The following is a 25,156-nucleotide window of genomic DNA, read 5'->3' on the forward strand; positions in this document are numbered from 1 at the left end:
GGCGCGAAAGCGGCTCGAGCACGTGAGTCGGCTGGATTTGGCCGTCTCCGGCGACCCCATCCGCCCTCGCCGCCGAGCACCCCCTCTGCCACACCACCTCGCCGTCCAGAGCCCCTCATCGAGTTCGCCATCACCTACTCTCTCTTTCGCGCCAAAGCCCAGTCCAAATGGAGCCCTCCGGCCAACTCCGGCGGTCTCGCCGTCGCGCGCCGCCGTCAGCCCCCGCCAGCGCCGCCGCCAATTTCCCCCAAACAGCAGGAGCCGTCGGATCCAGATCTGACGGGTCAAATCCGTTCAACCGATTCAATATACCGGTCAACCCTGAGATTTTTGCAAAAGAGCTCCCGAGTTTTGTTGTAATCAACCCGCAGTCCTTATCAGCTAAAAAATAATTAGTTTTAGGTCCTTTTCTTTATGTTCTAGCCCCTGACCTTTTATAAATTCCCCCCCCCCCCCCCCGCCGTCCAGCCTTCACTATTTTCCAATCTAACCCTTGTATCTTTAGTTTATTTCTGTTTTAGCCCTTAGTTTTCTCCTGTTAGCCCCCTGTAACTTTCAAGATTCTCGCAGATAAACCCCTGGAACCTTGTTTTAGCCATATCTTCCTCATTTTAACTCCAAACTGAGTGAGTCTTTTTCCCTAAATTTTCTAAAATCATGCCTTATCATCTCATGGTATTTATTTGGTTGTTCATTGCTGTTTATTTGGTTGTTTTGCATGTGTTATCGTTCATCCGATTCGCGTAGACGACGAGACGTTTGTAACTGCGCCAGACGCCGAGCGAGACGACGAGCTAATACTTGAGAGTATGAACGATCAGCAACAAGGCAAGCACCTCCTTGATCATTTTTGCTCCTATATGAATTCCTAAGCCTACAAATATATGCATGCGATGATGATTTTATGAGTCCAAATGTCATTTTATGTCAGGTAGACACGTCCTACCTTAATGCATTTACCTCTCTTGTTATTTTGTACCCCTTTTATACCTTGTTACCCTAAGGTTATGGGTTATTCGCGTAGTTCAGAGTCACATGCTTAGTTGGCTTAGTTTTTGCGCAATAGTCAAGTAGCATCACATGGGTTGGTTTCTTTTAAAGAAAATATACATTTATATGGCTGTTTTTTTAAAGGATAAAAACTCTATGGTAGATGCGGGTGAATATATGGTCTAGTGGATATGATGGTATGAGGATGAAGGAAAAGAATATGGATGGAAAAAAATGGATGATGGATATGGCTTGGTTCTGGATGCGTTTCCGGCGCATTTTAGGGATTTATCACCCGAGTCAAATTAAGGACCGGTAATTGGCACTATTCTAGCCAAGTATTACAGTGCAACCATATGGCTAAATGGGCACTGGCCTTAGCTTATTAAGTCAATCGGTCTGAGAGGATGCTACCGCCCGAGTGCTCGAGGAGCTCGTCGGTGTCGGGGTAGCTAACCCGGTCAGATGTACGGAGCTGCGATACTCCTACAGTCTGTCGTGTAGCATATTCTTGGGTCCGGTTGATGTAACGGCTTTGTCATGTTAGCTTGCCGACACATCTAAGGAATTGTGTATATGCGCGCTGATCACGCGCTGGCATCAAAGCGAAACACGACGTATGGGTAAAGTGTACAACCTCTGTAGAGTGAAAAACTATTCGAATAGCTGTGCTCACAGTTATGAACGCTTGAGCTAGTCGCCGATTTTAGAACTTTTGATTTGAAAACTTGGTGGGGGAATTGTTTGATAACACTTGCACCGGTTCAAAGGTTGTGGGCCGATATAGATGGTCAAGGGACCGCGAAATGGGAAATAGGGAGTAATGATTGGTAAAGTCGGTCTATTTTATATAAAACAAAATATTTTTAAAATTATGCGTATAATGATACACCCAAATAAAATGCAGTTTAGTGCTAGTGAACCTGTCAGCCTTCATTGATTAACCATGCATGTATTATAAAATTTTTGATATACACCCGAAGTCTTGCGAGTACAAAATTGTACTCACCCTTGTTGCTAAAATTTTAAAATCCAGAGTTCAAAGATGAACCGTCTCTGTTCATTTCCTTGCCGAAGGATGCGGGTTTTCTACGTTGGTTCTTTCTAGGACTAACTCCCAGTCAGTTGTCTGTGGGAATGGTGAGGCACGCTACTGTAGGATGGAAGTCCTATATTTCTATTTGCTTCTGCTGCATATTATATATACTCTGATTAAATTTTAATGTTACTAATAAGTTTTTAAGTGCAGTTGTGGTACCGGTGCTGTTGTGCGTACTTACGGACTGATTATGGGACAAATACAATAAAGCACAACGAGAATCTGGGTATTTACTAGCCCGGAGGCCCACAACTAGCTAGTACACTTCAGTAGATAGATCCACACCATACATGGCCATTGATTCCATTTCCATCCATCCCCACGGCTTGCTTGTTTCTTCGTTCCTGGCAATAGTTTCCGGACTGCGAATTGACATGCTCCATCGGTTACTGCTCTGCGTGTAGAGGAACATTCCTGCCTAGCCTGGGGGCTTTTTTTACAAGCACAACGACCTGCCACTACTGTGAATTCTAGGCTCTAGCAGCAGCAACTTGGGTTCACTACTTGCGATTCTGGAACGTGGTGTGGTGGGTACGGTGCGGCGCCGCACGACGTGGCGACGGCGAGTGCAGGTGTCGTTCGCCGCAGGGAGCACTGCAGCAGGAAGAGGCCATAAATAAAAACGTCACGGGCATCTCGCTTACTTGTGCCCACATGAGCTTGTCAGGGCGATGGAGCCGGTGGCGGTGGAATACTGGAATTGGATGCCTCAGCCACCGAAAATTGTAAGAAAACGATCGTGTCCTACATGTCTGCATGTGCGGTTTACTTTCATTGTGGTCGACTGGTCGTGGTGTGAGAAAAATGATGGACTTGGAGTGTGCTTGCCATCAGAAACTGATGCATCATACTAGTTCAGGAAGAAATCCGTGGGTCATCATACTAGATCTTAGGGCCTCATACTCCGTGGGTCATCTGTTCGAGTGGAACGCAAATCCGTGAGAGGCGATCTCCGGAGATCGCCGGCGCCCCTTTCTATGGGTGATGCCAGCGGTCGCCGTCGCCCCTTCGATCAAGCAAGCTCTTCGTAGAATTACTGCTAAAGATTCTCCTCGGCCTCAAGATCCAGATGTGGTGCACCGTCGATTCAATTTGGGGGAATTTCATCTTTTCTCCTCGGCAAAGCCAAGATCAATGGCCGGCAAGTTCTGGGACTCCGACTCTGAGTCCGATTATGAGGATCTGGGCGATGCTGATTCGCTCGCCATGAACCTCGCCGCGCAAAAATCCTCTCAAGACCCGGCCAAGGTGCTTGTCCCGACACCACCTCCACACCAGCCTAGGCCTGCTGCCATATGTCGATCGGCGGCGGGTGAGACTGCCAAGCAACCGGGGACGAACAAGATGGAGGTGGCGCGTCCAGTGAGACCTCCTTGGAAGCAGCTATGGAAAGGGCCGCTGCCACCGCCGAGGATTACGCCGCCGGTGACGCTCGGCCAGTTTCTCCCGGAGATGAAGAAGACGGGGAAACGTCGAGCTGATCCGATAATCGCGCCAGTTCGAATTCCAAACTTAACGGGTCCGACTTTTGCAAATGCGAAGCAATCTTCCAACCCGTCAGTGCCAAACCCGGGTCCACATCAGGCCTTTCCCAGGTTGGGGTCGGGCGCGGTACTGGTCTCTTCGTCCGCCGCGACGTCTGCTTTGGCCAAGGGAAACCCTAGACGGCGGCTCATCTCTCCCACGGTGCCACCACACCTTCTTCCTCCGAAACCAACCTACCGCGACGTTCTCATGGCCGGTCGAGGTCGGTGGTTCCGCCGCCGGAACAGCCCAGGTCGCGGCTCAGCGGACCGGCAGGCGCCAGCTGATCGGCAAGTGGCGAACAGCGCTGCGCCTGGTCGCAATGGAGGACAACCGGGTCGTGGGCGTGGCAATCAAGCCAGGAGTGGCAGGGTGGATCAGGTGGAGCGGGCGTGCGACCTCCAGGCCGATCGGGACCGAGGTGTACGTCCCGACCGTGGCCGTGGCCGTGGCGCTCCCCATGCCGCAGGGGGCAACGGAGGCCCTAACGCCCCTACTGGCAGGGGTACGGCTGGGGTTAGGGGCGGCGCACCTCTCCCTCCTCAAGCACCAGCAGCAGGGGATCAACCTTCAAGTGGCTCGGGTTCAGGAGAAGGAAACCAGCGCCATGGTCCGGATCAGGGACGAGAGGCCAGTGAACCAACTGCTGAAGAGCGTGGCAAGTCCAAGCGGAAGAGATCAGGAAACCTGGAATGCACGATCTGTCTAGAGGATCACTTCACTAACCAATGCCATTTGTTGCGAGGCCCTAAACCTTCGGTCACTTATTGTGGGGCAGCGGAGGATGGCATGGGGTTTTTCCAAATTCAAGCGGCCAACCTCAATGACATTGTTGCTTCGGACCTGAACTCTGCGGCGGCACAAATTACTGTGGAATCGGGTGAAGTCTCTTCGCGTTTGCTGGTGACAGAGCTTTCAAGACTTGTTCCTGTTCACTGGAAGTGGGAGGTACAGGAGTTGGATAGCCACGTTTTCGTGGTTCCTTTTCCCAGTAAGGAGGAATTGGATCGCTTGGTAGCTGTTGGGACGGTTACGACCAAGAACAAGGAAGGCACTCTCTTGTTTGAAGAATTTGTTGATGATGTGCAACCCATCAAAGTCCTGGATAAGGTGTGGGTGACGGTCACCAAGGTACCTCGTCTGCTTCGCTCCTTCCTACCACTTTGGGCGGTTGGTACTATAATCGGTGAGACCCAAAAAGTTGATATCTATCACCTTCGTCAGACAGGAGAGGTCCGCATTTTGGTGGCTGTTTTCGATGTTCAGAAAATCCCAAAATATGCTGATGTCTGTGTCAAAGGGAGTATGTACCGGCTTTATTTTAAGCCAGATGAAGTGGCTCCTAAAATCTTTAATCCAGAAGATGATGACCTCCTGGGAGATGATGACAAAGACCTTGATGGTGATGGTGACAGGGAGATGGAAGAAGCAGATGATGCTCCAAAACCACAGGACTTTGAGAAGGGCAAATCTACTTCTGCTTCGGATGGCACTTTACCTTCTCATTCTCAAAGTGGGGCTTATCATAAACAGGCGGCTTTAATTCAAGAAGCTATAGACTTGGCTTGTGAGCAGCTTTTTGAGGAAATAAGTATTAAAGTCATGGTTGAGAAGGAGGGTGGAGAAGAATGGAAACGATACTCACCCTTGACAGAGGAAGAGCTAGCAACATATAATTCTATGATAACACCTCCCATCAAACCTCATCCTTTCATGTTTGCAGATGAAGTTGTCGAAGCGGGAGGGGAATTGAACCCCTCTCTTGGGTTTGACGGGGGGCTTCCTTTGCTCTCTTACCCCGCGTCGCCAGTTGCAGATGTTGAAGAAGATGTCACACTTCACCCTCCAACACCGCCATCACTTTCGGTTGAGGAGGGGTTGGGTGGGGTCAGCGGACCGCTGCCCATGGTAGGGCAGCCGATCGGGGCTGCGCCGCTGCCCTCGCTGCTGATGGGGCAGCCAGGGACGCTCGGGGAACAGCCCATCGGGGCTGGTCCGCTACCCGCGGGGCTGCCTGAGCGGCCGGCCACGCACGCCTTGCTGTTGGAGGGGCAGCAGACCATCGGCGGGGGTACTGGACCATTGCCACCGCCAGCAGCCGAGGATGAGGTGGCAGCTATGGGGAAGGCCACTGCTCCTGCGTTTACCAAACTCCGCCGAAGTAGCAGGAATGTGGGAAAGGCGGATGAGCACACCCTACACAAGGTAGAACGATTGGCGTTGAAAAAGAACCTTGAATCTTCAGGTACCTCTTTCTCCAACTTTCCAGATTCTGTTATTATTTCAAACCTTGGTAGGATAGGCATCAACATAGCTTCTTCTGATGTAGTTGTTATTAAAAATTTAGAGGTTGATAGATTGGTCCTTGGTACTAATTTAAAGAAGCCAAAATCTGTTGGTAATAATTTTGCTAGCGACGATGAAAGGGAAGAACGACTGGAAGCAGTTCTCGACCACGTTTGTGGAAATTTAAATGAGAACGTGCTAGAGGCGGAGAATGACAAATTATAGATCTCTCTCCTATCCATCGTAAGAAAAAATATAATAAAGCCAAAAATGCAAAACATGGCAAGCTTCCCAAAAAGCCAAAAACTCCCTCAAAGATAGTTATAAAATGAAAGGAGTTTTCTGGAATAGCAGAGGTCTTGCGGACTTGGCTAAACACAAATTTTTGGCTGAATTAGTTAAGGAGGAGCAGATTAATTTTATTGCTCTCTCTGAAACTGGTCGTGACTCTTTCCCTGATCATGTTCTCAAAAATCTATGTGGAGGGCGTGACTTTATTTGGCATGCTATGGCTCCTCATGGAAGATCAGGGGGTATTTTACTAGGGGTCGATCTTACCATTTTTTACATTGGAGCCATTGACGAAGGAGATTTCTATGTGAAATTCACCCTAAGATATAAATTAAATGACTTCAAATTCGTCCTATATTCAATATATGGACCTGCACAACCTCAAAACAAGAGTGCTTTCCTCTCTGAGCTAGCTAACACTTGCTCTAAAGAACACCTTCCTTATCTTATTGGTGGGGATTTTAACATAATGCGAAACCCAGAGGATAAAAGTTCTGGGGATTTTGACCCTAAATGGCCATCCCTCTTTAATGCTGTTATTGAATCTCTTGATCTTAGAGAGATTGTCATGTCAGGCCACCAGTTTACTTGGGCAGGACCTGGTGATAATCCAACTTTCGAAAAACTTGATAGAGTTTTAGTTAGTACGGAGTGGGAAAATCAATTCCCCCGAATGTTGGTTGAACCGAGAGATCGGAATATTTCCGACCATACTCCCCTTGTGGTTAGCACTGGTACCTCTACCCACCAGATCAGGAATAGACCCTTCAAATTTGAAAGGGGCTGGCTTATAAGGGATGGTTTTTATGACTTGGTTGCAAATGTTTGGCAATCTGAAACCTCGGGGTCCAACCCTCTAGAACGTTGGCAAGCCAAAATTCGTAGGCTCAGACAGTATCTCAGAGGTTGGGCTGCAAGTACTGCTGGGTCTTATAAGAAAGAGAAAAAGACTCTTTTAGCTCTTTTACATGATCTTGATAAAAAAGCAGAGATTGTTTGTCTATCTGATCAAGAGATCAATCTCAAGCAATACCTAAAGGAGCGTTTAGTTACTCTTTTGAGAGAAGAGGAACTAAAATGGTATGAGAGAGCCAAAGTCAAATCCTTATTAGAGGGTGATGCAAACACTAGGTTCTTTCATTTAGTGGCTAATGGTAAACATCGAAAACAACATATTTATAGACTTGAAGATGATCAAGGTGTTGTTGTTGGTGATGATCGTCTCAAAAGACACATTACAAACTATTATAAAAGTCTTTTTGGATCACCAGAACAATCTGAGATCTCTCTGATGGAAGATCAAATTTTAGATATTCCACAAGTATCCCCAGAGGAAAATGATATCCTCGTAGCTAACTTCACTGAATCTGAAGTGAGGGAAGCAATCTTCCAAATGGAGCATAATAAAGCTCCAGGTCCTGATGGCTTTCCTGCTGAATTCTATCAGGTTTTTTGGGGAGTGATTAAGGATGATCTTTTGCCTCTCTTTTACGAATTCCATAAGGAGGCTCTAGATCTTTTTAGTCTCAACTTTGGAATTATTTCTTTAATTCCAAAAACTCAAAATGCTACTACAATTCAGCAATATAGACCGATTTGTGTCCTTAATGTTAGTTTCAAAATTTTCACGAAAGTGGGAACTAACAGACTGAATAAAGTAGCTAAGTCAGTCGTGAGTCCAACTCAGACGGCTTTTATGCCGGGGAGGAATATCATGGAGGGAGTAGTTATTCTACATGAAACTATCCATGAGTTACATACCAAAAAAAGAAGTGGTGTCATTTTCAAAATTGACTTTGAAAAAGCATATGATAAGGTTAAGTGGTCTTTCCTGCAGCAAACTTTACGAATGAAAGGTTTCTCCCCGAAGTGGTGCCGTTGGGTTCAAAATATGGTTACAGGAGGAAGTGTCGGAATCAAAGTCAATGATGACGTTGGTCCATTCTTCCAAACAAGACGTGGACTCAGGCAGGGGGATCCCATGTCGCCTATCTTATTTAACATCGTCGCTGATATGCTAGCTCTCCTTATTGATAGAGCAAAAGCTGATGGACAAATAAGAGGGGTTATCCCCCATCTAGTGGATGATGGTCTATCAATATTACAATATGCAGATGACACTATTATCTTTCTGGACCATGACCCGGAGCAAGCAAAAAATCTCAAACTTTTGCTTTGCGCTTTTGAGCAATTATCGGGTCTTAAGATAAATTTTCACAAGAGTGAAATTTTTTGCTATGGTACAGCCAAAGAGATGGAACAATATTATACTACACTTTTTGGATGTAATGCAGGGGTTTATCCATTCAGATATTTAGGGATCCCAATGCACCATAGACAACTCCTGAATTCTGATTGGAGAAAAGTAGAAGAACGCTTTGAACAAAAGCTCTCTTGCTGGAAAGCTAAATACCTATCCTATGGGGGAAGACTTGTTTTGCTCAACTCTGTCTTGAGCAGTCTCCCAATGTTTATGATGTCCTTCTTTGAGATTCCAAAAGGAGTTCTCAAAAATCTCGATCACTTCAGATCAAGGTTTTTCTGGCAAGGGTCTACTGATAAACACAAATATAGACTTGCGAGGTGGGACATCCTTTGTCGCCCTAAGGATCAAGGTGGTCTTGGCATCTTAGATTTATATCTACAAAACAAATGTTTATTGGCCAAATGGATAGTTAATCTTATGAACACAGATGGCACCTGGCAATCCTTGCTAAGGAATAAATATTTGAGATCCAAGACCCTAACCCAGGTATCAGCCAAACCCACAGATTCTCATTTTTGGAGAGGCCTCATGCATATTAAAGAGGAAGTACTCACTAGAGGTTGTTTCATAATTAAAGATGGAACCAATACGAGATTCTGGGACGATACTTGGGTCGGTGATAAGCCCCTCAAACATAGATACCCGAGCTTATATAATATAGCACGGGATCATCATGTAACTGTTTCCAAAGTTATGTCCTCTAGACCTCTTAATATTTCCTTCAGGAGGTCTTTAGTGGACAATAACTTAATGGAGTGGCTAAATCTTGTAGCCCAGGTCTCCAATGTTGTCTTGGTGGATGGTAAGGACTATTTTAAATGGCTTTTAACAAATTCTGGACTTTTCTCAGTCCGGTCTATGTATCTTGATGCTATAGATACAAATCCACCTTTCCGACATAGGAGGATTTGGAAATGGAAAATACCTCTAAAAATTAAAATCTTTCTCTGGTTTCTGCAAAGGGGTGTCATTCTGACAAAAGACAACCTTGCTAGGAAAAACTGGAAAGGGAGTGAGAAATGCTTGTGTTGTAACATGAATGAAACAATACAACACCTCTTTTTTGACTGTCCTTTTGCGAAAATGATTTGGAGGATTATTTTCTATGCTACTAACCTGGACCAACCTAGATCTATTGACCACATGTTCGGTACTTGGCTTAATAATCAACACAAAAAAATTAAGCCCTTGATTTGGGTTGGTTTGGCTGCCTTATGCTGGGCTATCTGGAGATGCCGGAATGACATAATTTTTAAAAGAATGAAATCTAATTCTATTATGCAGGTTATTTTCAGGGGAGCTTATTGGCTACGCTTCTGGGCCCAGTTGCAGCGTGATGAGCAGGCCAAGGACACCCTCGTTGAGATGAGCAAGAAATTAGATATGATTGCTTTAGAAATTACCAATAGAGGGTGGAAGCATTTTTTACGTTTGCTTTAGATCTCTTGTCTATGTTAAAGACTATCGGCTTGCTGTTTATTTTTTCGAACTCTGTATTACTTGGCTGGGTACATCCTCGGATGTAGAGGCCGGATTTTCACTACTACAGAATACATCATCGCAAACGCATCATCACCGCCGGTTTGTTTCGAACCGGCGGTGATAGTCTATCACCGCCGGTTCCAAATGAACCCGGCGGTGATGCTAACGTATCACCGCCGGTTCGTAATACGACCCGGCGGTGATGCTCTCGAGAGTATCACCGCCGGGTCGTATTACGAACCGGCGGTGATATGTTAGCATCACCGCCGGGTTGTAATATGACCCGGCGGTGATGTGTTATCCACCTATTTTAATTTCTCTAAACCTCTCTTTCACTCATCTCCCCCGAGGCTCCCTCTCTTCTTCTCTCGCCATCCAGCCCGCCCCTCCGCTCCCTCCTACCGCTCCTTTGCCCGCTCTGCTCGCCTGCCTGCCCTTCTGCTCTGCTCGCCTGCCTGCCCTTCTGCTCCGCCTCCTCCCATGACCCGCTATGGTCAGCGACAGGATGCGCCCAGGCCATGCTCCGGCGCACGGGCCCCAACCTCGGCGCGCTCCGGCGAGGGCGAGCTTCACCACCGGCGCGAGCCATCTCGGGCGCGGGCCGCTGTCCTGAGGACCCAGCCCCGTCGCAGCTGGGCGAGCTTCGGTGTGGGTGTGGGCCGCCGCTGCGAGGACCCTGCCTTGCTTCGCCGGTCACGTCACCCTAGCCCTCGTCGGCAGCTGCGCGCCCGGAGGCCGCGCCTACCTGGCCGGATTTGGCCGCCCGCCACTAGATCTGGCCGTGGTCACCCGGCCGCCGCTCCCACCTGGCCGGATTTGGCCGCCCGCCGCCGGATCGTCGTTGCATCCATTCTTCGCTCCGTCCGTTCCCCATTCATCTCCCCCGTCACACAGAGCGCCTCCGCCGACCCTTCCCCTTCCCTAACCTCGCCTCCCCTCTCTTCCCCTGCAGGTAGGGAAGCGGCGAGCACGCAGCGGCGGCACGGAGCAGGGTCCGGGGGCGGCACGGAGCGGGCCCAGGGCGGCGGCGGCGAGGAGAGTCCACTGCAGGAGGGCTCGTGGGGCGGCGACGGGCTGGGAGTAGCAGGAGGGTCGGCGCCTCCTCTCTGCGGTGGCGGGCAGCGAGCAGCAGGAGGGCCGCCGCCTCCTCTCTACGGCGGCGGGCGGCGAGCAGCAGGGGACCGCCACCTCCTCTCTGCGTCGGCGGGCAGCGAGCAGCAGGAGGGTTTTTTTTTGTTTTGGGACAGGTTCAACACCGCCGGTTGTGGAACCGGCGGTGATGGCCCTCCTTATCACTGTCGAGTTAAATCCAACGCCCCTCAAAACCGGCGGTGATGGCCATTTTGAACCGGCGGTGATGAGGGGCGCTGGAGTAGTGTTTATTATCCATTATCTAAAAAAAATCAGATTTTCAGCGATGTTCTGTAATGCAAGTAAGAAATGGGAAGGAGAAGGTGCTTGTTATTACAGACCACCACCACCACCACCATAGAGAACAAACAACACGATCGCCAACCAAGAGAACAGCACTCGGTCCCTAAAAGAAAAGGGAGGAGAAGAAGAAGAAACAAGAGATCGATCGACGCTGCCACTAAGAAGAGGTTTTGAGAATGGGGCCACAGCAGACGGCAGAGCACGCCCCGGCATAAATAACCTGATCGTGGAACGACGGTTGCCGGTCGTGCCCTCCACCTCCAGCTCCGATCCGGCATTATTATGGTCCGGCGTCGCACACCTTTGGTCTCTTCTCTTGCCCAGGGCGAGCGAGCATCCGCAATGATGGCCTAACAACACGCACACAGAGACATCAAGCAAGCAGGCAATGCCACGAGGGTACCAGGTTGGCATCCCCTGCAGACAAGTGGAGCTGTCCAAATGGTAGAGATGTCAGCGGTCTGCCGCCGGCGACGAGCGCCGACGACCGACCAAAGGCCAACCCCTTCTGTTGTTGTTACTTCCACCAGAGCCCAGGACAAACCTCACGATTTGCGAATGGGCCTCGGCGGCCCAAAGCCAGGCTCCAGTAACTGGGCCTCCGCTGGAACGCTCCTGCTTGCTTTTTTTTTCGAGCAACTTCGGGGCGGGGGAGGTCCCCACCTACTTTTTATTGATCGAGGCGTAAGTACGCCCCTACATGCTTTGATGCCGGTCATGGGTGGAATCCTAACCGCGATCTCTATATCCAACGTTATGCGGACCTTGACCCGGACGGTGAATGAAATAACGTCCGGGGTGGACAGCGAATGAAATACCGTCCACCCCCACCATCCGGCGATCGCGCACTAGCTCCACGTCGGCGTGCTCCCCCACTTCGCCAGCGTCGCTACATGTCAAACACGATGTGGGCGACGCATCCGCACTAGAGTTCGCCTTTCGCTGCCACTGCGAGCACGCCGTCGCGCGCCGCCAGAAGCACACCCCGTTCCCTGCGACGCGCTCTGCAGCGGCCGCCACTTCCTCGGCCGCCTCCAAATTCGTGCGCGCCTAGTTGGCTGGCAGGCGGCAGGATTAGGGACGTCGCGGTGGCCGTCGTGACTCGAGAACCCTGCCCTGACCATTGCCTACCGCGTCCTGCTGCGCCGCTGCCCGCCATGGACGGTCCGCCAAGCCCCGTTTGTACTTTTGTGGGGGACGCATCTCCGCGCCCCCTGTATGGCGCCGGCAAACGGCCATCCCTGGCCCCTGAATGTCTGCCCCAGACACCGGCGCGGTGCCACGTTAGTCTGTACTTTCTCTGTCCTGAAATGTAAGTCATTTTGACATTTTACCAGATTCATTAAACAATCTCTGAATCTAGACAAACTGTATGTCCAGATTTATTGAATATGAATCTGGACACAGTAAAATACTCCTAGGATGACTTAAATTTCAAGACGGAGGGAGTAGATTTTATAGGAGTTTCATCTGTATTAAATAAGATGTCACGTAAGCAAAATTGATGACATGGCAGGAGATTTAATATGATTGTGAAAAAACGAGTTTCATCCCCACGAAACTGCTCTGGCGGCGTTTCCAGCGGATGAAACCTGAAGGAAACTCGCACAGAGAGCCTCCGTTTCAATGTTTCATCCTGGGATCGGATGCGCCTCCATCTTCTTCCATCCGCCTGCCGCCTTTCCTTCCCGCTCCCGCGCCCGCCCCTCCCTCCCTCCAGCGCTCGCTCCTCCCTCGCATGCTCGTGCTGCCGTCGCTGCCCCTCCTTCCCTCCCTCGCGCATTCGTGCCGCCGCACGCCGCATCTCCCACCATCCCGCCCTCCTGCGCCGGCATCCTGGGTGTGGCGGATGATGTCAATGAGTATGCGGGCCAGGGCGTGGACGCGCTCCTTCTCCCACGGCCTCATGGGGAGCGGCGCCGTGGAGGTCGCTGCGCGAGCGGAGTCTGCCACAGGAGCGGGGGCGCCCGTCGCCGTCTGCCCCTACGCGCAGCTGGAGCGGGCCCATGAGGAGATGGCCGCGCTGGGCACGCCGGAGGCGTCGATGGCGCTCGTACTCTCACTTGCCAGCAGCGGCAGGACGCGGGGCTGGGCGTACATTCAGAATTGTTTGCTCTTCGATGATCTATTCTTTTCTTGGTATATGAATGATAATCAGATCAAGTGGGAAGGTTTGCTCGTCAGATTTTTGAGAAAGCACGGAATGAGGCTTTCTTTCCTGAATCTGGGAATTTCTTTTCATATGTCCATTTGGTATATGCTTCAGACTTTAGAGATGTCCTATCTGTCTCACACAACCAGTTTTCTCGTCGTTGTGTCTCCAGTGAACCATATTGTGGCTACATAGTTTGTATTACACAGTTGATCTCAACACCATGCAACAATTAAATGTCCGGACTAGCCTATGAAATTGAACCATGAACTGTGCATGTGTATTGAGAGAGGGGGTTTCATCATGCAAACCAAGACTGTAAGTGTGACGTGTGAAACTCCCCCACGAAACAAACCCCCCACTGAGACTGGATGCCTTCGCCTCGCGAATAGTTTGCGCGCTGCTAGATGGCTAGATGCAACGGGGCCTATTGTACATTTGCCAAATCCCTCGCAACAGAGTGCAAGGTGATGCTGGATGACGCGTTCACATGATTTTGAGGTGCTGCACAGTTATTTCAACGCCAGCTCCTCAATGGAGATCACAGCTCCAGCAGCAATGAGCAATGTACACGACATAAGCTGCGAGTTGTCATGTCACCATTAGTGCTTTAGCAATCAGCAGGGTTGCAATATCCACGTTCAAGTTTAATCGAATGAAACATGGAAAGCATCGCAGGAAGAGCTTCAGTGTTTATATTCGAAAGTTTTCATTGCTTCCAGAAGCTCGGAGGTCATGGCTGAGATACACGCTTCTGGCAACGGAGGATTACAAGGAATATATAAAGTGGCCAGTTACGATTCAATGAAGCCATCGGCCGATCGCGTCATGACATGCAGGTGAAGTTGACTGCGGCAACCAATTGGCAGCAACATCTCTTTTAGCCAGAAAGCAGTGGAGATTCAGTCACAACGCTTCAGGAAGGCCGACATCCAGAGTAAGGCCTTGCAGAGCAGCAAGCGGCATTAGTGATCCGAATTCATATAATGGAAGCACGCGTTATTGGCCTTCGGAACCGACCAACAGTAGGATTTATTCATATGCTTCATTTGGATTGGATTCATTCTCAGAGCAAGGCAAGATGTTAAGAGACTGAGGAAAACTGTTCAAATGACTGGAAATAACATGTCCTGCAAACAAGTAGAGCACCAGACGAAATAATTCATTCGGGGGTAAAAGCATGTGATGCATGTTTACTGAACTCAGAACTGTCTTACCAATAGTTTCCCACTGTCAATCATCCTTATGCAGTACAATATTTCTTCAGTACTTCCAGCAGAGAGGAAGGCCACTAGGCCAGCCAGCAGACAGACGTTGAGGTGGTACAACCGCCAAGTATTTCTTACATAAGGATTACATTTGCCACATGTTTGGTGCAAGAATTGGCACCGTGGATTTTACTCCAAAACATTCATTCCATCGAATCAAAAGCTTAACCGCAACCATGGATCAGAACCATAACACTACAAGCTCACAAGTAAAAAAATAAAAAATATTGACGATGGATTCTCTTCACTTTCAGCCCCTGTTACTGACTGAATACGCAACTTTGATGGGTCTGCCTTGCAGTTCAGACTGATTCATCGCTACAGCTTTCTCAAGCGAAACGTCATCTTGAAAATCAACATGACAGAAGCCACGAGAACCTCCAGTTCTTTTATCGATGGCAAATCTTATCGAGGAGATCTTCGATGATTTGAAGAAGTCTCGCAAGTCCTTTTCTGTAACATTCCATGAGAGATTGCCTACATATGCGGATAGGCAACCCAGAGATTTTTCAGGGTCTGTTTGGAATTCTGTCTTCCTTTTCTTATTTGAGCTAGCAGTAACTCTGCATCTTTCAACCCTCATATATCTGTTACCACTGTACAGGTATGCATATGTTAGTAAGATATGATTTTTGGTGAGCATGCTGTCATGAGTTAAAAAGAAATGGATAGATGCTTTCAAACATACATTTTGAATCCATCAAGCTCAAGAGACTTCACTGCATCTTCATCTGACTGCAACAACAGAGTGGAATAAAATCAGATTTGCCAAAGATAAACAAGAAATACCATCAGGTTGCATGATCCAACAACTGAAATTTCTTCAGAATTCTTAATAGATCCTACCAATCAAGTCAATGCCAATAAGAGTAAACGAACGATCAAGCATGTCATCTATGTGACTATGCGATCTAAAAGGCAGTCCCAATAAGACCAACAGTGAGTCAGCGACCTAAGCAGGGGCTGTAGCCTGTAGATCTGGCACCCAAGATACTCCATGTACCCCATGCGTTCACACATAAATCAACTGCTTAGTGCTTAAAATCGTTATACAATGATATAAATGTTATTTTTGTATTTTGTCTCATTTCAATATGTATATTTTCTGACTCTCAGCAACAACCAGGTTGACATTTGCAGCAAAGCAATTCATAGAAACAACGAAATGTTGTAATTACCACATCGTTTCAATGGCAACTCGAACATAATCTTAGTTTCCTACTCATCACCACGGAAATTACCACATCAGCATCAAGGAGAGCAATACTGCGACAAGTGATGTAACGTAATGGCTACAGAAAGGAAGTGTGGTGGGTATGGACCTCGAAGCAGACGAAGGCGAGGCCGCGGAAGTTGCCGGAGTCCGGGAAGCGAGAGAGCTGCACCGACCCGAGGGGGCCGTAGAACTCGAACAGCTTCCGGATGTCCGCCTCGGTGGTCGTGTAGGGCAAGCCGCTCGCCACCACCTTGCTGGGCTCGTAGCCCTCCACCGCTGCCGCCGCCACCGCACCTGCCGCAGGCGCGACGCCCTCCGCCGGTGGATCTTGCGCCGGCTCCACCGACGGCTCTACCTCGGCCGCGGCGGCGGAGAGAGGCTGGCCCCATTTGTCCTTCTTGAGCTTCTTCCTCTTCTTGTCAGGGCGGGGCTCAGTACGAGGAGCCTGGTCCTCCGCCGCCATGGCTAAACTAAACCCTAGGTCCCGGCGGCCTTCCCCTTCCGTTACGCCGCAGCCGCAACAAGGGGGTTTTTTTTTTCTCGGGAAAGCGCCGCAAGCCCGCAACAAGGTTTTGCTCCCTGTGTGGGTGAGTGTTCCGTAGAGCGTAGAGCCCGTAGACTATTATATGATGCTGCCAATTCAAAAGGAATACTTTCCAATTTCTTTTTCTAACTAAAATAATTTTTTGTCCTGCCGCCAATATACCAAAAGAATTTATTTTATTCTTCTGAAGGAATCGTGCTGTTTTTCCGTGCCAATGGAAGCGTGACAGTGATTCTTCAGGCACAAGTGAATACGCTGATTTTCAGAATAACTTAGCATGCTTGCTTAATGCTAAAAGCATGACCGTGCAGGCAAACACAGTATAGCTGATGCATCGCCACACGTTTCCATGATTGACTGCGCTTAAGACGCATGGCTGTACATACTTGTCATCCCTGCAAATCTTTAGATCACGTTTCCATGATTGACTGCGCCGTTTGGGCAAGCCTCAGGCAAACTGAAGTGTTCCGTCCCATTTAGATCAGTCAGACAACACATAGCAAATCTTAAGATAAACCAGACACTGCAAAGGTTTTGACATTATCCCACAAAACACGCACTCAAACAGTTAATGGCACCGTTAACAGACACAGTTGGTTCACAATGGCGATAGCTTTACGTCTTAAAGCACCATGTTACATTTGGTCTTTCTTTCAAGACACTAGCAACAACTATGCGGATGTGCAGCATGGATCCCTAGATGCGCAATTGTTCTCAGACCAATGCGGGATACTGCTTAGCCTGCAGCTTAACACGCCTCTTATATTCTGTTTGATCCTGCAATCCCAATTGGAATGTAACAAACACAGGAGTGAATATCTGGGCTTTCAAAACTAAGCAGACCGATTTTGGACGAGCATATGTCCCCAACAACAGCTTAGCTGCAGTCGATCATTTTTTACTAACCTGGATAAAAAGGTGATAACCATCTGTCTGTGCAGGATCAGCGGGATTTGGCTGATCAAGCAAGTCCTGAATCCCAACAAGAATCTGCTTGACAGTAATAGCTGGTCTCCAACCCTGACAGGAGAAATTTGGAAAAGTAAGACGATGAAATCGACTATGGCATCACACAGACCCAAGAAATTATATGCAAAGCTTACGCTGTCCTCGTTAAGAATAGAAAGGCAGACTGTTCCCGAAGGATAGACATTGGGGTGGAAGAAGCCCTGTGGGAACTTGCACTTTGGAGGCTTGCTAGGGTAATCCTCACTGAAATGAAGGGTAAGAGGGAAGTATCCACCTTCCCAATCAGTCTGCCAAAGAAATAGACGGGAACCAATCAAAAATTAAAACTACATGGTCTTGTTGCAGACATCTTGCACAAACATATTGGAACAAAATAAGAAGACAACTACAAGTTCATGATTATCATTAGATTGGGACAAATAAAGTTTATCAAACTGCTAGCCTTGCACAATAATTCAATTACAAAACCTGAAACAAAGAATTGAAAGCACAGATAACAAGTAATTCAAACAATTTAATTCACTGAAAGACGTGAACCTATTTCGACCTAGCTGTATGTTCATTGTTCATACTTCAAGAGTGGAAAAGGCAAATTGGATTGCTATAACCAGATTTCAGGTTCACTAGAAGCTGGCCGGCAGAAACTCAATGATTTTTTAGAATTTGTAAGCATGAATGCAGCGAGATATAATATGCACGTAAGAAAACCCTCTGTTAACTAAAACGTGCTTATGTGTTCGTGGGAAGCATGCTAATGATTCAAACAGGATAGTATGTTACTTCAACATATCATCGGTTCAACAGTTCTTACTGAGTATCTGATCCAGTAAAGCTTTTTTAATAAAAAGTAAATAAAATAGAACTAGAAAGCATCCAACAATCTAAAATTCTAGCTGCCATTTGATAAGCATCCAAAGATCCTAAATGCTCATCATTTATGCCGTAAACCCGACGAGAACCTTCAAGCAAACTTTCTTGAGCGGCTAAGTTTAAATCCACATATCATTTCTATTAGATTAAAGCTAAGGTGTTATTTTTCTCCACGTATTCCTTCTACAGAAATAAAGACAAATTTGCAAACTAAAAGTAAGATGTACTGGTCCACATATTCAAGATGAATTATTTGGTGCACAATGGGAGCCAAATTAACTTCTGATTATTATTTAAAAAAGTGTGTCCAGTCTACCAGGATATGTTGTAGTTACCAAAATGGTCATTACAAATAAAGCATCTAGATAACTCATCCAGAGATTTGTTCATAAAGAACTAGAATACACAGATTTATAGGAGCAAGTTGGGTGTTGACAGTCCATCTCCTGCCAAATAAACCATCTTTTAATATAGCGAGGCCAAAAGGATGACACAACTTAAATAGGGCCATGCCAGTAGTCAAACTAAAACATAGGCACCCTGCTCTAGCAACCAGCAACCATCACAGAATCCATCCAATAAAGCAAAAACAATCCAGCGTCCCTCATATACAATACAGAGTGGAATTGGGGAATACTGGATGCCAGAACCAAGCGAGCAACTTTGTAAGAAAGTAAGAACTAAGATCCCAATCACAATTGAACTCTAAAACTCAAGGCACGCAGACTGAAGGCTACTCCCCCATAAACAAACCTAATGCACGAATCTGGCATGATCAACAGACGAGGGATCTGATGAAACACAGCGCAGTTGTAGGGGACGCCATCAAACTGGCCCGATCTAGCGGTTAATGTGAGGCCTACACAGAGCTAGGGTTTTGGTTTCCAGTAGCATCCACTACCTATTATCTATGGTCGCTTACCCCTTGCTTGCCGGGGATGGTGCAGTGCCAGGTCATCAGGTTCACCGTCCCGTCGGGCAGCGTCTCCGGCTTCGCCACGAAACCCTGCGCAACAACAGCAGGAACAGATGAGACACTCCGGCCTGCGGCGATACACGCCGAGGAAAAACACAAGATTCAGAGTAGTCATGGGGGGAGAGGGAGAATCGGGGGCGTACATGCGGGTGGTTCTTGCGCCAGGCCTTGCGCTCCTCGGCGAGGCGGCCGCGAGCGATTCCCCCCGACATGACTGCGGCTGCTTCCCCTCACCCCCAGATCGCCTCGCCTCCCCTCCGGCTGGGGAGTTTTGGGGTTGGACTTTTCCGCGATTGCGCCAACGATGTGCCGCTGCGGCCGTTCCTATTTAACCACGCCCTTTTCTCCTTTTTCCTTCCGGTTTTCTTTTGCATTTTCTTTACTTTTTTTTCTGGCAAGTGGGCTCCAAGTGGGAAGGATGATTGTGGGGTCAGCTTGTCGGGGAGCGGGTGACGATCTCGACGGGGACGGGAGGTTCTTCCTTGCTTCGAGGTTACGCTGGGGCCCACCTGCAGGACGATTACGTTTCTTCCTTTTGGGCGTCGCTTCCGTGGCGGTCAACGTTGGGTGGACCCGACCCGGAGACGGTGGGCTCCAGCTTTTCCACGCCATTTTCCTGTGCTTTGGAACTTGCAAATGGCCCAACCGCCCAGGCAAAGGAGGAATCGATCGATAGCGGCGGGGGAGGAGACGAACTTGGACTTGGGCCCCGTTTGTTTGGGCTCCTCACGGAGAGCTCCGCACGCGGAGCCGGAGCCGGAGCGACGGAGCTGTTATTGGTGGCTCCACTAAAACAGTACAAAAACAGCTCCTGTTTCTCTTGTAAATGCTCTGGAGTGGTTCCACCGAAATCACCGTTTGGCGCGGCTCCGGCTTCTCCGGTACGGAAGCGAGGCGCGGAGCTGGAGCCGGAGCTCAAACAAACGGGCTCTTGGTTTGCTGCCACTTTGAGATTCCAGTGCGATTTTTCATTTTTCCTAGTATCTGATGAATATCTTTTTATGGCAAAGACGTTATACATGTTTTTTGCTATAATCTTTTTTTTTGTGCATATAGTGACTTGCCATATTCTTTTTGAGGAAAAATGTATTTGCTCCCCCAAAAAATGATGGACTCTGGGTTGATACTGCGAATTTAGTCCAATCGGGCAAGTGATAAGCCTGACACACGTTGCATTTGGAGGTTGAAAAGTTTTTTTTTTGACGAGTGGTTGTTGAAAAGCTATTCTGAAGCAAGCTAACCAGTACGTGGGCCAAATCATGGCCCAAAAAGAGCGTACTTGTAAACACAAGCCTAGTGATGTATAGGCCCAAGATTTGCATAGCTTGACGCTCTGGAGTCTGGAACGGAGTGGAGTATGGAACGGAGTGGGCCGTCTGTCAAACTTGGCCCGTACCTCTCTCTCTCCAGAGCCCCGGACAGCCCATGTCACAGCTATAGATGCAATCACTGGAGATATGTTATCTCCACGTACGGACACAACTTATTTGCTACAGTGGGTGTATTTGTACACAAGACAAGGGACGCCCACGTTTAATTCCTGCCCGACTGCGATTGATTGATTCCTAGGAGGCCGCAGGCTGGCGAGTCGAATACGCGGCGCAGAGCCAGCCAAGTCGGCGTCCAACTGCTGCTGGTCCCCGGATGCGCTTTGCCGCCGGGGCGCCTGCCCGAGACTGGGACTCGTCTGCCACCAGCGATGACCACAAACCAATCAGGCGCCGCGAGCATGGGCCTGCACCTCTCCCGTCTGGTCTGGCTGGACCCATCCACGCTCTCGTCTGGCTGTCGTCCTGCCGGCACCGCACCGCACCGCCGCCAAAACCGTGTTGGTGGATTATTCACGGCCACAGCCTCCTCAGCTCAGGCGTGGTTGTTAATTCTGGGCCCAGCATTTCCCAAACCGGCTCCATCGCCCTGGCCGGCTCAATTCGCCAGTGATAGTACGCCTGCCGGCAAAACAGGCCATGTGCATGCCCTCCAACCCTTTCTGGACCGGTACCTGGGCTACCGGGCGTCGCCTGAGTGAGATCGTGAGGGGAAAAAATCATTTAAAAAAGAACAGTGAGGCGGCCGGGCCGGCCATCGTGCCGAGACACCGCACCTAAAATTATTCGCAGCAGCGAGCGAGACCACACGTACACCACAGACGAACCTTTGCACCTGCCGCGCGCGCATGCATGGACCGCCAGTGGCCCACGGCGTCACTAGCTGCACTGCATTGCATCACACACCCTGGGGCATGTGACGCGCGACAAAGCACATCCAGGGTTTTCCTTACCGATCGGTAACCGGCGGTTACCGCCGATTTTTACCGATACCGGTGAAAGGCGATAACACAAACCGGCGGTAAATTATGAAAAATTTCGCCAAAGTTTAAAATTTTCAAAAAAATTTGAAATAAATTACGCAAAAATATGGTAAGAAAGTAGAGATCACATACATCATTCTGATATAGAACATGTTCAAATATTTGACCATTTGGGCACCGAAAAAAATAAAAAAACATTCGGAACCCGTTAAGACCCATTAACCCGTTAACCCATTAGCTTTTTTTTACTACCCCACCGACACCCCCATGTCCCCATCTAACCCGTGAGTCACTTTCCCCTCCCCCTCCACCCCTTTCGCCCGAGCTCCGGCGATATCAAGGCGATCCCCGTCGATTTCGGCTTCAAGACGATATTTATCGCCGGTAAGGCGGCGGAAGCCGGGAGGTAGGAGCGGGAATCGCTCGCTCGGCCGCCGGCCTGCCGCGGACGTCGGTAAACGTCGGTAAATCGGTGGTTTCCGGCGGTAAGGCGGCGATTACCGACGGTACGGTGTCGGTAGAGAAACCGGTGTGGCCGTCGTGGAGCGGGATCCGCTAATACCGAGCGGTATTTGGAGATTCCCGAGCGGTTTTCGTCGCTTTTGGACCGGTAAGCAATGGTTTGCCGAGTATTTATTGATTTAACATTGATTTTTAGATGTTTGTTGTGTAGATATGTGTTTGTGCGTTGGTTTAGTGGGGACTAATAACTGTGTTATGCATATATATGTAGATGTTATTTTATACATGTTATTTAGATGTTAATTTGTTCATGGTAGCTATAATAAAAAAGATGTGTGTTCATGTTTGCAATATGTACATATATTTTCATGTTAGTTTTATATATGTAGTTGTGTTAATATTTGTTGTATCGTGGTTGTAGGCAAATGGTGGATCCGGTGTGGGAGCATGGAGAGAAGAGAGGTAATGGATGGAAGTGCAACTATTGCCATCAACAGAGGAATGGGGGAGGAGCAACAAGGCTTAAGGAGCATTTGGCGCAACGTGGGAAGGATGCGAAGGACTGTCCTTCGGTCCCTCTTGAAGTGAAGACGTTTTTTAACCGTGAGCTTGACAGGATCAGAGGCAAAAGGATGGAAAGGGAGCGGTCAAAGATGAGGGCCGATGAGGCAGCTAGAAGTAGTTATGTGCACTTGGAAGATGAGGAAGATGATCCAGATATGCAAGAGGCCCTACATCAATCACGTCAGGAGTTTCAATTTCAGCAGAAGGCCGGTCCACGGTATGAGAGGGGTGGTGGCTCTGGTTCAGGAGGTGGCCCAAGATTGACGAGGAGTCAGACACAGATCCCTCAAAGACTTAGATATTTCCACCTAGCGACCGTCTCTGGACCGCGGCAGTCAAGGATAGATACTGGACCATGGACCAACAAGGGTAGGAGTGCGAAGGAAAGGGTGGGAAAAGCTTGGGCAAAGGCACTGCATGCACTTGGTATACCTGGTAGGAAAGTGGATGACCCCTATTTCAGGGCAGCCATCATAGAGACACAAAACCAAGGTGAGCTAATGTGTTGTTGTAATGCAGGAGTATACATAAATCAAAATATTGAGCTAATACGTTGTTCTAATGCAGGAGTTGGTGTCCAGCTGCCAACTGGCAAGGAGATAGATGGCAAGTACTTGGACGCTACTATAACTGAGATTGAAAAGGAGATAGAGAAGTGGAAGGAAGAGTGGCCACAACATGGTCTGACAATTATGTGTGATTCTTGGACCGGTGTAAGTCGTAACAGTGTCGTCAACTTCTTAATTTATAGCAATGGGATGATGTACTTTTGGAAGTCTGTCGATGCAACTGGTGTGGTTCAAAACCATGCATTCTTGCTAACGGTATGTTCACAACTCACAAGACCATGGGATGATGTACATTTCTTCATAATGCTTGAATCTTATATTTTGCTATCACATGCAGGAGATCAAAAAAATTGTACGTGATGTTGGGCCCGAAAATGTTGTGCAGATTGTCACAGATAATGGCTCAAACTTCAAGAAGGCATGTGCGTTGTTGCATGAGGAGTACAACCATATCGTGTGGCAGCCATGTCTTGCACACACCATCAACCTCATGTTGAAGGATATAGGGAAATGGCCTGAGCACGATGCAATGATCAAAAGTGCCCAGAGGATATGCAGCTGGATGTACAATTCAAACAGTCTACATGCCATGATGAGTAAAGCCATAGGAGGTGAGTTGGTTAAATGGAATGCAACTAGATTTGGCACCAATTACATGTTTCTAGAGACCTTTTTGAGGAAGAAGGATCAATTCATGGCATGGATGGTGTCTCCAGAATTCAGAAATTCACGCCATTTCAAGTCACCTGAAGGTCAGTATGTATTTCGGTCTGTCACAGCACTTGACTGGTGGAATGCCATGCAGAGTGTTATTGATGATGTTGAGCCTCTATACATTTTTTTGAGATTTGCTGATCATGACAAGACTCCAACTTTGGGAGAAGTGCTCATGGAATATCAAAACACAAGGCAAACATATGCAAGCAAATTTGCTCATGATGAGGCCCGTTTTCGAAAGATCACAAATGATATCATCGCTCGAAGGCTGGTTACTGTGATGATGGGCACATATGTGCAAGCTGCTTGTACACTCCATCCATATGTCAATTATGTAAGTGGAGTGACGGACGGTGTACTGGGAGATATGAAGAGGGGGATGGAAATGATGTTTGACACAACCAGAGCGACCAAAGCACTTCAGGAGTATGAGTACTTCAGGAGGAAGTATGGAGAATTTGGGAGCGACTTAGCTATTAGGATGGCAATGGATCGCTCCACCTCGCCAGCTAGTTGGTGGTCTATGTTTGGATCAGATACACCAACACTTCAGAGGGCAGCGATGCATCTACTCTCACAATGTGTGTCCTCAAGTGGATGTGAAAGAAATTGGAGTACGTTTGCCTTCATCCATACAAAGCTACGCAATAGGATGGGTCACAAGAAGCTCCACAAATTGGTGTTTGTCAACTACAACCTTCGGCTTCTTATCCAGCGTGCTAAAGCCACACCTGAGCCAAGTGACTTCGATCCTATTGCCGGTATGATGGACCTCTCATTGTATAGGCAACAATCAGCTATTCGCAAGTGGATGGAGCTAGGGAGGTCCAATGCAGCGCCGGCTTTGGATGAGGATTCTGATTTAAGTGACACCCCAGTTCCTAGCACCATCGTTACAGATATTGCACGTGATATTCCAGAGCTACGGAATTTGGATGTACGTGAATGGGCAGAAGAGACTGTTGGTGACACACATGTTGGTAAGAGAAAGACACGTGTTGGACCATCGGATCGGCAAAGGAAGAAAGGAAAAAGACAGGATGACATTGAAGAGGAAGAATTTAGAACAGATGACAGCACACCTGATCCTAGTGTCGGTGATGATGATGATCATGATGATGGGGGTGACGACAGCAGCACCGATGCTAGTGATGATGGGATTGGCA

At 48.3% G+C, this 25,156-nt stretch overlaps 4 protein-coding genes across 5 annotated transcripts; 2 read left to right on the top strand and 2 right to left on the bottom strand.

Moving 5' to 3' along the window:
• Positions 1–3,012: 3,012 nt before the first annotated feature.
• Positions 3,013–9,994, top strand: LOC120647507. Of its 2 annotated transcripts, none has more exons than XM_039924323.1 (2): positions 3,013–5,858; positions 9,741–9,994. In XM_039924323.1, the coding sequence occupies exons 1-2, from the start codon at positions 3,074–3,076 to the stop codon at positions 9,791–9,793; spliced, it is 2,838 nt and encodes a 945-aa protein (XP_039780257.1). In that variant the 5' UTR covers positions 3,013–3,073; the 3' UTR covers positions 9,794–9,994. The 2 variants fall into 2 exon arrangements, with proteins under 2 accessions (XP_039780257.1, XP_039780255.1); XM_039924321.1 differs by having other exon boundaries at positions 9,752–9,838.
• Positions 9,995–14,685: 4,691 nt separating this feature from the next.
• Positions 14,686–16,601, bottom strand: LOC120647508 (nucleolin 1-like). The gene is made up of 3 exons (XM_039924324.1): positions 16,115–16,601; positions 15,481–15,527; positions 14,686–15,388 (listed from the first exon to the last, which is right to left on the bottom strand). The coding sequence occupies exons 1-3, from the start codon at positions 16,469–16,471 to the stop codon at positions 15,043–15,045; spliced, it is 750 nt and encodes a 249-aa protein (XP_039780258.1). The 5' UTR covers positions 16,472–16,601; the 3' UTR covers positions 14,686–15,042.
• Positions 16,602–17,027: 426 nt separating this feature from the next.
• Positions 17,028–19,696, bottom strand: LOC120647509 (SUMO-conjugating enzyme SCE1-like). The gene is made up of 5 exons (XM_039924325.1): positions 19,511–19,696; positions 19,314–19,397; positions 17,656–17,808; positions 17,459–17,572; positions 17,028–17,329 (listed from the first exon to the last, which is right to left on the bottom strand). The coding sequence occupies exons 1-5, from the start codon at positions 19,577–19,579 to the stop codon at positions 17,267–17,269; spliced, it is 483 nt and encodes a 160-aa protein (XP_039780259.1). The 5' UTR covers positions 19,580–19,696; the 3' UTR covers positions 17,028–17,266.
• Positions 19,697–21,638: 1,942 nt separating this feature from the next.
• Positions 21,639–25,150, top strand: LOC120647510. Its single transcript, XM_039924326.1, has 5 exons — positions 21,639–22,288; positions 22,562–23,196; positions 23,272–23,528; positions 23,611–24,307; positions 24,700–25,150. The coding sequence occupies exons 2-5, from the start codon at positions 22,566–22,568 to the stop codon at positions 24,711–24,713; spliced, it is 1,599 nt and encodes a 532-aa protein (XP_039780260.1). The 5' UTR covers positions 21,639–22,288; positions 22,562–22,565; the 3' UTR covers positions 24,714–25,150.
• Positions 25,151–25,156: the final 6 nt, after the last annotated feature.

This window comes from Panicum virgatum, chromosome 9K, assembly GCF_016808335.1.
Source record: "Panicum virgatum strain AP13 chromosome 9K, P.virgatum_v5, whole genome shotgun sequence".
Lineage (NCBI taxonomy): Eukaryota > Viridiplantae > Streptophyta > Magnoliopsida > Poales > Poaceae > Panicum > Panicum virgatum.